The sequence below is a fragment of the Protomyctophum parallelum genome, assembly GCF_964188405.1.
Source record: "Protomyctophum parallelum genome assembly, chromosome: 12".
NCBI lineage: Eukaryota > Metazoa > Chordata > Actinopteri > Myctophiformes > Myctophidae > Protomyctophum > Protomyctophum parallelum.
This window is the reverse complement of record NC_139712.1, coordinates 9,416,491-9,429,345: the sequence shown is the minus strand read 5'-3', so window position 1 is coordinate 9,429,345 and position 12,855 is coordinate 9,416,491. Positions and strand designations below refer to the sequence as shown.

Below are 12,855 nucleotides of genomic sequence, written 5' to 3'. Positions count from 1 at the left end.
CTGGTTGGACGTAACGTAGCGCGTGGAAGGAACACGTTATTCCAACCAGTTCCTTTCCCCTCCATCAGGCGCCCCGGCTGGCCAGGGGGAGGCAGTATAGAGACTAGGTTCCTTTCCCCTCCATCAGGCGCCCCGGCTGGCCAGGGGGAGGCAGTTTTACCGATAACTATTTCTGGGTTTTCCCTCAAAACCACCTAAAACTGCAGTATGCATTGATGACAAATTGAAAGTCTGTCCACGAGGCACCGGCGGTGTACTTGTACTCAGCGCTTCCCGCAAAGGGGAATGTTTGTTTGTACCCCGTGCGTGATGCATCGTCACGCCGTAATGGCCTCCATCGGTCCGTAAACCAACAGAACGCCGTATTGTTCTCGCATGCTTCGTTGGAGGTCGGCGCCCGTCTCTCTCCAGAAAACTGATATATATCCCCCTTTCCTTCCCGCAAAACCAACGCGTGTGTCCAACAACACCAAGGCTTTCTGTTCACAGATTTTATGATGAGATAAACGCAAACGATTAAATGAACTGGACAGCAAGCTGCCTCGCTTGGCAGAAACTGTGTATGAGCACTGTGTGTGTGTGTGTGTGTGTGTGTGTGTGTGTGTGTGTGTGCGTGTGTGCGTGTGTGCGTGTGCGCGCGCGGCATCAGATGTTTTGTATTAAGTTGTGCCATTGAATCTACTGAGAAAGACTTTGCCTCAGCACTCTTGGCACTGGGAGTATTTATTTTTAGTTTTTTTTTTAACTTTTTTAACTAAATCAAAACTGAGCTATGATCACTAAAACTATGACTAAATGTATTGGCAATTTCATCAACAAATAAAAACTAAATGAAGGGGTTTTTGTGCCGGTGTCACGCTACGAAAATAGCAGATCTACAAGCTCACAATCATGCACCACAGACATGCTGTGAGCTTTTTCTTTGTGGCTTTTTTGGCTTTTTTGGGCACACAGCTAACTAAGGGAATTAAGACTCCATCAAGGCCAGTCAACATACACCTTAGTCGACTAAATCAACTGTACATTAACATCTTACGACATGTATATTTACTCAACTGCAACTAGACTAAAGCTAAAGTAATTCAGACGTCCTAGAATGTGACTAAATTTGATGTCAAAATCAAATATGTCTGCTTCAGTGTGAGATCACTATTATGTGCGCGTGCGGCGCAAGGATATGAACATTGGTGGAAAGTAACTAAGTACATTTACTCTTACCGTACTAGAGTACAATGTTGACGTATTTGTATTTGTACTATTTCCAATCACTTCCAATACTTTGAACTCTACTCCACAAAATCTCTGATCCAAATGTATTAAAAAACTTCAGTTACTATAGTTACTTTGTTGATTTTCATTAGTATATCAAATTAACCACTTCAGCAGCCCTATATATACATTTCGGCCATTTGAAAATAGCAGATCTACAAGCTTTCTCGTGATGCGATCTACAAGCAGATCTACAAGCTTATATAAATAGTAGGGCCGGGACTAATTGCGATTAATTTAGATTAATTAACTACAGAAAAATTAATCGCGATTAACTACAGATAAATTAATCGCACCTTTTTTTTCACCGCGGAACGTTTCTCACTGGGCGCTTTTCTATAGTACTGAAAACTGGAAATAATAAAAAGTCACCCCATTTTGTGTTGCCTAGAACTGGAGGTCTGACAAAAAACAGTAACAATATGAAGTATAAGTACAGCTTTGTGACGTCACTGAGATGTACTTGTTACTGTTACTAATTTTTTTTCAGACCTCCAGTTCTAGGCAACACAGAATGGGGTGACTTTTTATTATTATTTCCACAACAGTTATTAATGACAGTAAAATGTTGAAAATGAGTGGTATCCTGTAGTCACTATTCGTTGATTCACTGGGATACCAAAAACATTTAAAAAAAGGTTTCTCGCTGTTCTCGGGTTGAATATTGATATGCGATTAAAATGCGATTAATCTAGATTAATTAATCGCAAAGCCTCTGATTAATTAGATTATTTTTTTTAATCGAGTCCCAGCTCTAATAAATAAGTATCTGAAATAAATAAAAATTGAGGTGCAGGCCTAAATGGGTTAACTATAAACTGCATTTTGGGATGCAAAATGCACCCTATTTTAATCTCTGGGATATGAAGTGCGACCTGTTGCTCCTGGCATGCATTGCAGACACGCTGCAGTGTGTCAGCGTTAGTCACCGTACAGTACTGTACACACATACAGTATAATGGCCCCATTTATTATGCCTGGCTGTATTCCATTCCTCATTTGTTTTTAGGGCTTGCCGTCCTCTTGATAATGTGTGATATCAGAGGCAGTGACGCACCGCTTATGCAATGTAATGTCCCTCTGAGTGTGTGTGTGTGTGTGTGTGTGTGTGTGTGTGTGTGTGTGTGCGTGCGTGTGTCTGCGCGCTGTACATACACAGTACTTGGCCACCTGCCGCGGTAGCCTCCCTGGCGATGTGCTTTTTTTTGTTTAATCAACATACATAACTGCAATTGCCCTACAGTACAGTACAGTACAGTACAAGCCTCAGTTCAATCGTGTGTGCTTATCTATTCTTAATGTTCTGTTGCCGTCTGAGTGCACGGCGGAATTTGTGTTTGAACAGAGATAACGGAGCAGAAAGGACCATAGTGTCACCACTCTGTCGCCGTGCGTCTGGGATGTGTAGTTTAGTCATGCGTCTGGGTTGTGTAGTTTAGTCATGCGTTTGGGTTGTGTAGTTTGGGTTGTGTAGTTTGGGTTGTGTAGTTTGGGTTGTGTAGTTTAGTCATGCGTTTGGGTTGTGTAGTTTGGGTTGTGTAGTTTGGGTTGTGTAGTTTGGGTTGTGTAGTTTGGGTTGTGTAGTTTAGTAATGCGTTTGGGTTGTGTAGTTTGGGTTGTGTAGTTTGGGTTGTGTAGTTTGGGTTGTGTAGTTTGGGTTGTGTAGTTTGGGTTGTGTAGTTTAGTCATGCGTTTGGGTTGTGTAGTTTGGGTTGTGTAGTTTGGGTTGTGTAGTTTGGGTTGTGTAGTTTGGGTTGTGTAGTTTAGTCATGCGTTTGGGTTGTGTAGTTTAGTCATGCGTCTGGGTTGTGTAGTTTAGTCATGCGTTTGGGTTGTGTAGTTTGGGTTGTGTAGTTTGGCTTGTGTAGTTTGGGTTGTGTAGTTTGGGTTGTGTAGTTTGGGTTGTGTAGTTTGGGTTGTGTAGTTTGGGTTGTGTAGTTTGGGTTGTGTAGTTTAGTAATGCGTTTGGGTTGTGTAGTTTGGGTTGTGTAGTTTGGGTTGTGTAGTTTGGGTTGTGTAGTTTGGGTTGTGTAGTTTGGGTTGTGTAGTTTGGGTTGTGTAGTTTAGTCATGCGTTTGGGTTGTGTAGTTTGGGTTGTGTAGTTTGGGTTGTGTAGTTTAGTCATGCGTTTGGGTTGTGCAGTTTGGGTTGTGTAGTTTGGGTTGTGTAGTTTGGGTTGTATAGTTTGGGTTGTGTAGTTTAGTCATGCGTTTGGGTTGTGTAGTTTAGTCATGCGTTTGGGTTGTGTAGTTTGGGTTGTGTAGTTTGGGTTGTGTAGTTTGGCTTGTGTAGTTTGGGTTGTGTAGTTTAGTCATGCGTTTGGGTTGTGTAGTTTGGGTTGTGTAGTTTAGTCATGCGTTTGGGTTGTGTAGTTTAGTCATGCGTTTGGGGTTGTGTAGTTTGGGTTGTGTAGTTTGGCTTGTGTAGTTTGGGTTGTGTAGTTTAGTCATGCGTTTGGGTTGTGTAGTTTGGGTTGTGTAGTTTAGTCATGCGTTTGGGTTGTGTAGTTTGGGTTGTGTAGTTTGGCTTGTGTAGTTTGGGTTGTGTAGTTTAGTCATGCGTTTGGGTTGTGTAGTTTAGTCATGCGTTTGGGTTGTGTAGTTTGGGTTGTGTAGTTTGGGTTGTGTAGTTTGGGTTGTGTAGTTTGGGTTGTGTAGTTTGGGTTGTGTAGTTTGGGTTGTGTAGTTTAGTCATGCGTTTGGGTTGTGTAGTTTAGTCATGCGTTTGGGTTGTGTAGTTTAGTCGTGCGTTTGGGTTGTGTAGTTTGGGTTGTGTAGTTTGGGTTGTGTAGTTTGGGTTGTGTAGTTTGGGTTGTGTAGTTTAGTCATGCGTCTGGGTTGTGTAGTTTAGTCATGCGTTTGGGTTGTGTAGTTTAGTCGTGCGTTTGGGTTGTGTAGTTACCTTGCCATGATGTAACTCCAAATGTGGACAAGAAATAAATAAATAAATGAAATGTTCCAGTGATTAGAAATTGATCATTCAAAATATGGCCCCTCCATTGACTTACATTGTACGCTAAAACAGCTCTCAAAGTCACTCTTTTAGTACGTAAACAAACACAAACAAAGTTAATTCAGACAATATAGAGCTTAGGGGCACAGGTGAAAACAGCACTGTATGCTCAACTTGTGTGTTCAATTATCATCTCAGTTTGACTTCTAAATCCTGACAGTTTGCTGAAAAACATATATTTTTTTATTTATTTTCGTAACTATTTCTTGTCAAGGACCCCCAGAATTAGCTGTATTTGGTCCAGGGGGGCAGTCAGACAGATATTTTGTGAAGCCTGAAACTCCTGAAAGTTCATATAATGGCCTGTTGTAGCCCCATAGAAGTCCATGTATTTGGGCCCAACTTCACCTAGACTGTATTACCTTAATGAACATGGTCATGAATACTTTCTGCTTCCAGTCACTAGTTTAAAGTCATAATATTCTTTTTGGAAAATTATGGTCCCATTTATAAAAAAAATGACCATAAAGTCGCGTATGTTCTGAGGGGCGTGGCTACCGTTACAGTCTATGATCGGGAGTCCCCACCCACTCGAGTCAAAATAAAAACCAACGGAGAAGAAGGGGGTAAGTCCCGCCTCGTTGTCTGGGCCAGCCAATGGACCAGCTGGGCCCAAACGGATCTAGAAAGATGGCGACTTACAGTGCAAGGAATAACAGGCTTCATTTTACGTCCATATTAGACCCCGGGCACGCTTTGTCCATATTTTTTTCAGTCTATGATTTGGTCCCGTCCCCCGTCCCCCCTACAATGGATCTACAGATCTACAATGGATCTACAAAGCCTTAATTGGTATAATCGGTAACACCTGTGAAGGAAGTATAGGGAAGCGGCGTGGAAGTAGGAAGAGTTATTCTGTGTGCATATTCTCCATATGCAGACCATCTTACCATATATAAGTTAATGGCAAGGTGCAAACAAGGTGCAATTTCCAATGACCGCCCCTTCATCCAAACAGAAAAGTCCTCTCTGATTGTATTAAACAACGTCAAACTCACCAACATTGCAGCTGTACGGAAAGCTTGAATTATTCTCTTTCTATCCTTAGTGTTTGTTTCATAAAAAATCCACTGTAGACATGTTATGAGTTACTTTGTGTCCTTGCAGGTGATTATTTTTCTAAGTGCTGGAGTTTGGAAGTGCTTGTTAGATATCATATAATGCAGGAGGCGGCAGGAAGTTTCTTTACTGAAAACGAGTGCTTCCAAACTCTGATGGAAACATGGCTGCAGTGTGCATATGGAGAATGGGCATAGCCCATATTCATCCCCATATGTGACTAAATTTGACTGAGGGACTGCCATTGGATTTTTTTAATTTTCGCTTTTTCATGTCATAGGAAAGCAGGGAATCATAGCTTCAAATTGACATATTGGTTGTTCAGTTTGGCCCACCAGTTGAGAAAACAGGCTTGAAAGGTTCACTTCTGTGGTCTCTAACATTACACCTAGCTACGTACATGTTTAAGCATTTATTTCATATTTATATGTCGATTTCAGCTCTGACACTTATTTCAGACATGCTGTAGTATGTGAAGAGTCTGCCTGTGATATTAACTCATTTTGGATTTGTAAAAAAAAAGGTTTTTGTCCGCTGGTGAAAAGAGTTTGCGCGATGGCAGGCTCTCAGTCAAATCTGGTCACATAATGTTTGTGCCAAATCTGGGATCTAGATGAGATCAGTGGAGCTCCCTCTGGTGGTGTGTGTGTGTGGTGTGACCGTGTTGGTGTTCTGCTCACGTCTGCAACGTGTGTGTGTGTGTGTGTGTTTGTCCCTCCCCAGACGAGCCGTCCAGTAGTCCCAGCATGGACCTGGACAGCGCACACATTCCTGCCTCGGCCCTGATCTGTGGAGGAGCCCCCTCCATCACCACCATCCCACCCAGCCCCACCTCCCCCTCGGCTCTCTTTCGGCGCCAGCTGTCGCACGACCAAGGTAAACGGTAATCATTTAACCCATTTTGGGGGCGAGAAGAACCCCTTTTTGGTGTTATGCGTTATGTTATGCTTTATAGCTATTGAAAAATAGCAGATCTACAAGCTCATAAGAGCTTGTATAGGTCTGCTATTTTTGAAAAATCGAAGAACGACTGACATAGAAACATAGCTTTTTCAGAAAACTGTCAGGATGTAGAAGACATTTTTTTAGAATCTGATCTCAGGTCAGAATGGGTTAACTAGGTTTGACTGCTTATGACGATGATTTCATGGTTCATGGTCGTTTTCTTTTTCTTTTTTCTGTTCTTTTTCTTTCGGTGTTATGTCATACTTTTGGGATGCAGTTGCCCATCCCTCCTTAAAGGCAGAGCAAGTGATCTTTTTTTGGCTTAAAACAAAGCAGTTTTCTGTTAAAAGGTTAATTATTGTGTTAGTAATCATTGTTATAGTCAGTGTTTGTTAAATAACAGGGGTCTCCCCGGTCTCCCCATGAACAGAAAATACATTTTGGAGGTATACTGTAGGTGACAAAAATACCATGCAGTATATTTGATTTAACTGTTCTTCATATAATTCAAAGTGGTGGGAGATCTAAAGGTCAGAGGTCAAAAGTCAGAACATGAAAGTTGTTTGGCACGAGGAGACGCATATATGTATCCAGGTTTTATTACCGACGGTCAAACGGTTCATGAGCTGTACTGTATGCCTGATCAAAGTTTGCATTTTCAAATGAGTGCTATTAAGCGCCACCCTTTGCCCAATGGCCGTGGGCTTTGCGTCTTCACCGTTTGGCAGATACATTAAGGGATCAAATAATCTGATAATGTGACACGTGATGTCACTATATTACTGTTTTTTTTTCCATTGGCACGTTTGACTGTCAAGGGTTCAGCCTACAGGAAGAAACGACTCCAGGGTGTCTAATGAAGTACTGTCACCTCATAGACACATGAAAAACTGGAAAAATGCAAGAATCGTGGCACTCCATCTTTAAGTATCAACCAAATGACCACTGTCGCACAGCGGCCATTTTGGCTGATACTTGGCCATATTATGGCCAAATGGGTCCACGTCGAAAATAACCGTAAACTTGACCCTCTCCCTAATAGATTCTCTCCGTCTCACAATTACCGAGTCAGATTCTGGAGGCAAAACGGAGCGCTCCAAGTCCTACGACGAGGGTCTGGATAACTACAGGGAAGAATGCCGGGGGTGAGTTCTGATATATATTATTATTTACAGTATATATATAGAGTCGTAACTCTGTCTTACTCTATGGCTATAGCCCTCCTCCTCCTCTCATGTCAGATGCTTTCAATTTACAATTTACAATTTGATCCAGAGCGACTTACATTTAAGCAAGTCAGTCAGTCAGTCAGTCAGTCAGTACTCAGTCAGTCAGTCAGTACTCAGTCAGTCAGTCAGTCAGTCAGTCAGTCAGCGCTCATTCGAGCATTGATTAAATGACGACATTTGGAGTTGGAGGAGCCTGTCTAATATCTGCTTCTCTCTCCCGTTCAGGAGGTCCTTAATGCCAGAGCTTAAAGGGCTCAAAGGGAAGGTGAGTCCAGTTACAGTTACAGTCACGTACGTCACCATCGGTTTGGGGTTTGGCAGCTCATTTGGTTCACTACAGAAAAGAGAAAACGGTCTTATCCGTTGACGGTTATAAGACCGTCATGGTCCCGTGTCCAAATCTATGCTTTTTACAATGGCCTTTCTTGCAAAGTCTAGCTTCATAGAATAGGAATCATGTAACTTCCATGGCAGGCAGTGTGTGGTTAATGCCAGCTGGCCCGCTTTCTGTACTGTGTCACCCTCTTGGCTTTCTCCGGATGGAAAGCCTTTACTATCTTTCATGAACAAAGAGACTAACTGTTTTGTTGCTGTGTTGTTTCACAAAAAAAGATTGGACAGCATTTGCAGGTGTTGTTAAACCTGTCCATTCGCAGGCCTAACGTAACGCCTTGGCAACGGCTCCACAAACTCATCAGTTTCTAAAAAAAAAAAAAGCCTCAGCACATAAATAACATATTGGCACAAAACGACCATTTACACTTTGCAAATGCCAGCGTTTCATCTACGCCGACGACCTCTGCGTTACCACCCAACAAAGCATGCCTTCCAGAAGGATTGAGTCTGTCCTTGAAAAGTTGCCCTCCAAGAAATGTCAAGCTACTACGATAACAACCACCTGAAACCCAACCCAACTATGCAAGCTGGGGGAACCGAGACGCGACAAAAAGAACTGAGCGTCACTTGGGATGGTCACAGACTCTCCAACCATACCCACCCCATGTAACTGACACATGGATAATTGGGAGGCGGTCTTTTTTCCGGCACCCAAATAGCCGACGGGACGATGGTCCGACAGTGTCGGATCATTGACCGAAATACCGTCTTTTTACTCCAACAGTTAGACATGACATTAGACAGACAGAGGTTCACCCAGTACTCAGACAAATCGTAGTTTAGACGGGACAATAGTCCCGTGATAATTGATCAGCTTTAGGGATATATTTGAGCGTAATATATTTATTAACGTAATATATTTATTAGCGTAATATATTTATTAGCGTAATGTATTTTATGACTCAGGGTCGATAGACGGGGCAGATTGCGGGGGTCCTAGCTCGGTGGTCCTCAAAGTGTGGTCCAGGGACCTCCAGGGTTCTCAAAGTGTGTTCCAGGGACCACCAGGGTTCCTTGGAGTCCCAGCTAAATGTATTAACCCATTCTGACCTGAGATCAGATTCATACGAGGTTTCCGCCGGACACACACTGGTCTGATGAACCCATTCTGACCTGAGATCAGATTCTAAAAATGTCAGTCGTTTTTTTAGATTTTTCAAAAATAGCAGACCTACAAGCTCGTATCGCGCCACTCGGTGGCGCGATATGAGCTTGTAGATCTGCTATTTTTCAATAGCTAAAGCATAACATGATGCCAACACCAAAATGCTGGGTGCCCGGTCAGAATGGGTTAATAGTAGCATCACAATCTTTTTTAACCCCTTCATCCATGTTTGATATGTTGGCTATTCAAAAATAGCAGATATGCAAGCGTGTACAGTACATCTGCTATTTTTGAGGGTTAGGGTTATGATGTCACTAAAGTGGTGGTATTTCGATTTGGCTATTTCACTCAAAGGCTTTCAGGAAGAAACCAAAAATACACCCGGGAAGACATATTTCAATATTCTAACTCTCTCAGGATTGTGCTTGACGGTGGTGTGTGTGTGTGTGTGTGTGTGTGTGTGTGTGTGTGTGTCTCTCTCTCTCTCTCTCTCTCTCTCTCTCTCTCTCTCTCTCTCTCTCTCTCTCTCTCTCTCTCTCTCTCTCTCTCTCTCTCTCTCTCTCTCTCTCTCTCTGTCTCTGTCTCTCTCTCTGTCTCTGTCTCTGTCTCTGTCTCTGTCTCTGTCTCTGTCTCTCTCTGTCTCTGTCTCTGTCTCTGTCTCTGTCTCTGTCTCTGTCTCTGTCTCTCTCTGTCTCTGTCTCTGTCTCTGTCTCTGTCTCTGTCTCTGTCTCTGTCTCTGTCTCTGTCTCTGTCTCTGTCTCTGTCTCTCTCTCTCTCTCTCTCTCTCTCTCTCTCTCTCTCTCTGTCTCTCTCTCTCTCTCTCTCTCTCTCTCTCTCTCTAGGCGGTCTCATCAGAGGACTCGGGGTCTCATCGGTCGTCCTCAGATGTGTTCTGTGACGCCACCAAGGAGGGTCTGCTGCACTTCAAACAGCTGAGCACCGACAAGAGCAAGGTGTGTGTGTGTGTGTGTGTGTGTGTGTGTGTGCGCGTGTGCGTGTGTGTGTGTGTGTGTGTGTGTGTGTGCGTGCACACAGACAAAATCAGGGTTTCTATAGGGCTGCACAATCAATCAGAGTTGTTTTCGTCGACTAAAACTAAGACGAAAAATGTCCGTCGACTACCTTTTTTCACTGACTAAAACTAAATAAAAACAAATCAATGATGACTAAAAGTAAGACTAAATATACTGACAATTTCGTCAACAAATAAAAACTAGACTAAAATGTATAGGAAGGGACTAGTGGACAAGAGATCCAGTTTCATGCTGGGTTACATGCTGAAAATAGCAGATCTACAATCTCACACTGTGAGATTGTAGATCTGCGACGCGTTGTGAGATTGTAGATCTGCTATTTTCAGCATGCAACCAAAGTGTAAAATATGTCATTACAACGACATCAAGGGCTGTCAAAATACATTTTAGTCGACTAAATCAACTGTAGATTTAGTCGACTAAAATCGTATGACATTTAGTCGGCTAAAACTAGACTAAACACTAGAACATTCCAGGTGACTAAAATGTGACTAAAACTTAAGTGAAAACTATTCAAGAGACTATGACTGAAACTAAAATAGAAATTTGCTGCCAAAAACAACACTGCAATCAATCAATTTTAATCATGATTTTTTACTTCCCACAATGTCAACATCTGATTATTGACATTTAAAACATAACGACACATACAACATTTAAACTAAGTAATCGCGACCCATTTTTATTTCCGATTCCAAAATATGTACATTAGAAGAATTTATTTTTTATTTTTTATTATAACCCATTCTGAACGGGAACCCATTTTGGTGTTCGCATCATGTCGTGCTTTAGCTATTTAAAAATATCAGATCTACAAGCTCGTAGCGCGCCACCGAGTGGCGCGCTACGAGCTTGTAGGTCTGCTATTTTTGAAAAAAATCGAAGAACGACTGACATTTTTTTAGAATCTGATCTCAGGTCAGAATGGGTTATAATCAGACCAGTGTGTGTCCAGTGGAAACCTCGTATGAATCTGATCTCAGGTCAGAATGGGATAATAAATGTTATTCTCTGGTATCGTATTCAGTATCGGTAATACAGAAATTGAGGTATCGGGGACCGGATCGGGAACGAAAAAAGTGTATCGGGACATCCCTAGCCCATTTTGGGCAGGAACCCCTTTTGGTGTTTTAAACATCATGTTATAATTTAGCTATCGAAAAACAGCAGATCTACAAGCTCATAGCGCGCCACCGAGTGGCGCGCTACGAGCTTGTAGATCTGCTATTTTCCAGAGAAAAAAATCGTGAAAATGTGGCGCAAATCATTTTATGACATTTTATAAATTTCGACGTCAGGCCTTATATAAATGGGCTATAATAAACGCTTTCCTTGTCTTTGTCTCTCTCTCTCCATCAATGAATCCACGACCATCTCTCCTCTCGGCCACCGGGGGTTGGTTTACGTTACGTTGTCTCCGCAGCGCGCGGTGGGAGGAGGAGGAGGAGGAGGAGGAGGAGGAGGTCCGTGGAAGCAGATGTACGCCGTGCTGAGAGGGCCCTCCCTGTGCCTGTACAAGGACCGGAGGGAGGGCCAGGCCCACGCCGACGCCACCGGGCAGTGCCCCGTGGACGCCACCACCACGGAGCCCCTGCCCCCCATCGGCGTCAAGGCCTGCCTGGTGGACATCTCCTACAGCGACACCAAGCGCAAGAACGTCCTGCGGCTGACCACGTCGGACGGCGAGTTCCTGTTCCAGGCGGAGGACCGCGAGGACATGCTGGCCTGGATCCGGGTCATCCAGGAGACCGGCAGCCTGGACGAGGAGGTGAGGACCGCCGCCGTGCACTCACACACACACACACACACACACAGACCAGCAGCCTGGACGAGGAGGTGAGGACCGCCGCCGTGCACTCACACGCACACACACACACACACACACACACACACACACACACACACAGACCAGCAGCCTGGACGAGGAGGTGAGGACCGCCACCGTGCACTCACACTCACACACACACACACACACACACACACACACACACACACACACACACACACAGACCAGCAGCCTGGACGAGGAGGTGAGGACCGCCACCGTGCACTCACACTCACACACACACACACACACACACACACACACACACACACAGACCAGCAGCCTGGACGAGGAGGTGAGGACCGCCGCCGTGCACTCACACACACACACACACACACACACACACCCACCCACACACACACACACACACACACACACAGACCAGCAGCCTGGACGAGGAGGTGAGGACCGCCACCGTGCACTCACACACACACACACACACACACAGACCAGCAGCCTGGACGAGGAGGTGAGGACCGCCACCGTGCACTCACACACACACACACACACACACACACACCCACACACACACAGACCAGCAGCCTGGACGAGGAGGTGAGGACCGCCACCGTGCACTCACACACACACACACACACACACACACACACCGCGGTGTTTAGTTTAGTTTAGTTTAGTTTATTTGCACATTATGTAAATAATAACAACAATATGGTAAAATAAGAGAAATACAGAAAGCAAATATTTCAAATAGGAAACAAGATTAGTTACATACATGATGTGCTGGAAGTGCCAAAAAAACAACCCAAAGGGGCTTATCGAGTGGCCTTCCTATAGAAGCTACCAGTTGAGCTTAAATAACAGAAATTAAGATATGAATAATATTGGTAAACCTAAGGATTGTAAATAATAATAATAATGAAAAAATAAAAGTAATTCTAATAATAAATATCAAATAATAACATGGCTAGGGCATGTTGCCCAAGCTTGTTAATAAAAAATGCAGTAATTGTCTCTTAAAGG

The 12,855-nt window shown here is 43.6% G+C and overlaps 1 protein-coding gene across 1 annotated transcript in view; it reads left to right on the top strand.

Moving 5' to 3' along the window:
* LOC310867495 (rho GTPase-activating protein 21-like) overlaps positions 1 to 12,855 on the top strand; it is a 68,682-nt gene that overhangs the window by 31,736 nt on the left and 24,091 nt on the right. Inside the window, exons 8-12 of the mRNA XM_083777610.1 lie at positions 6,064 to 6,216; positions 7,328 to 7,430; positions 7,740 to 7,800; positions 9,858 to 9,968; positions 11,473 to 11,817. Coding sequence (XP_083633736.1) covers positions 6,064 to 6,216; positions 7,328 to 7,430; positions 7,740 to 7,800; positions 9,858 to 9,968; positions 11,473 to 11,817 — 773 coding nt within the window. The remainder of the gene's footprint in view (positions 1 to 6,063; positions 6,217 to 7,327; positions 7,431 to 7,739; positions 7,801 to 9,857; positions 9,969 to 11,472; positions 11,818 to 12,855) is intronic.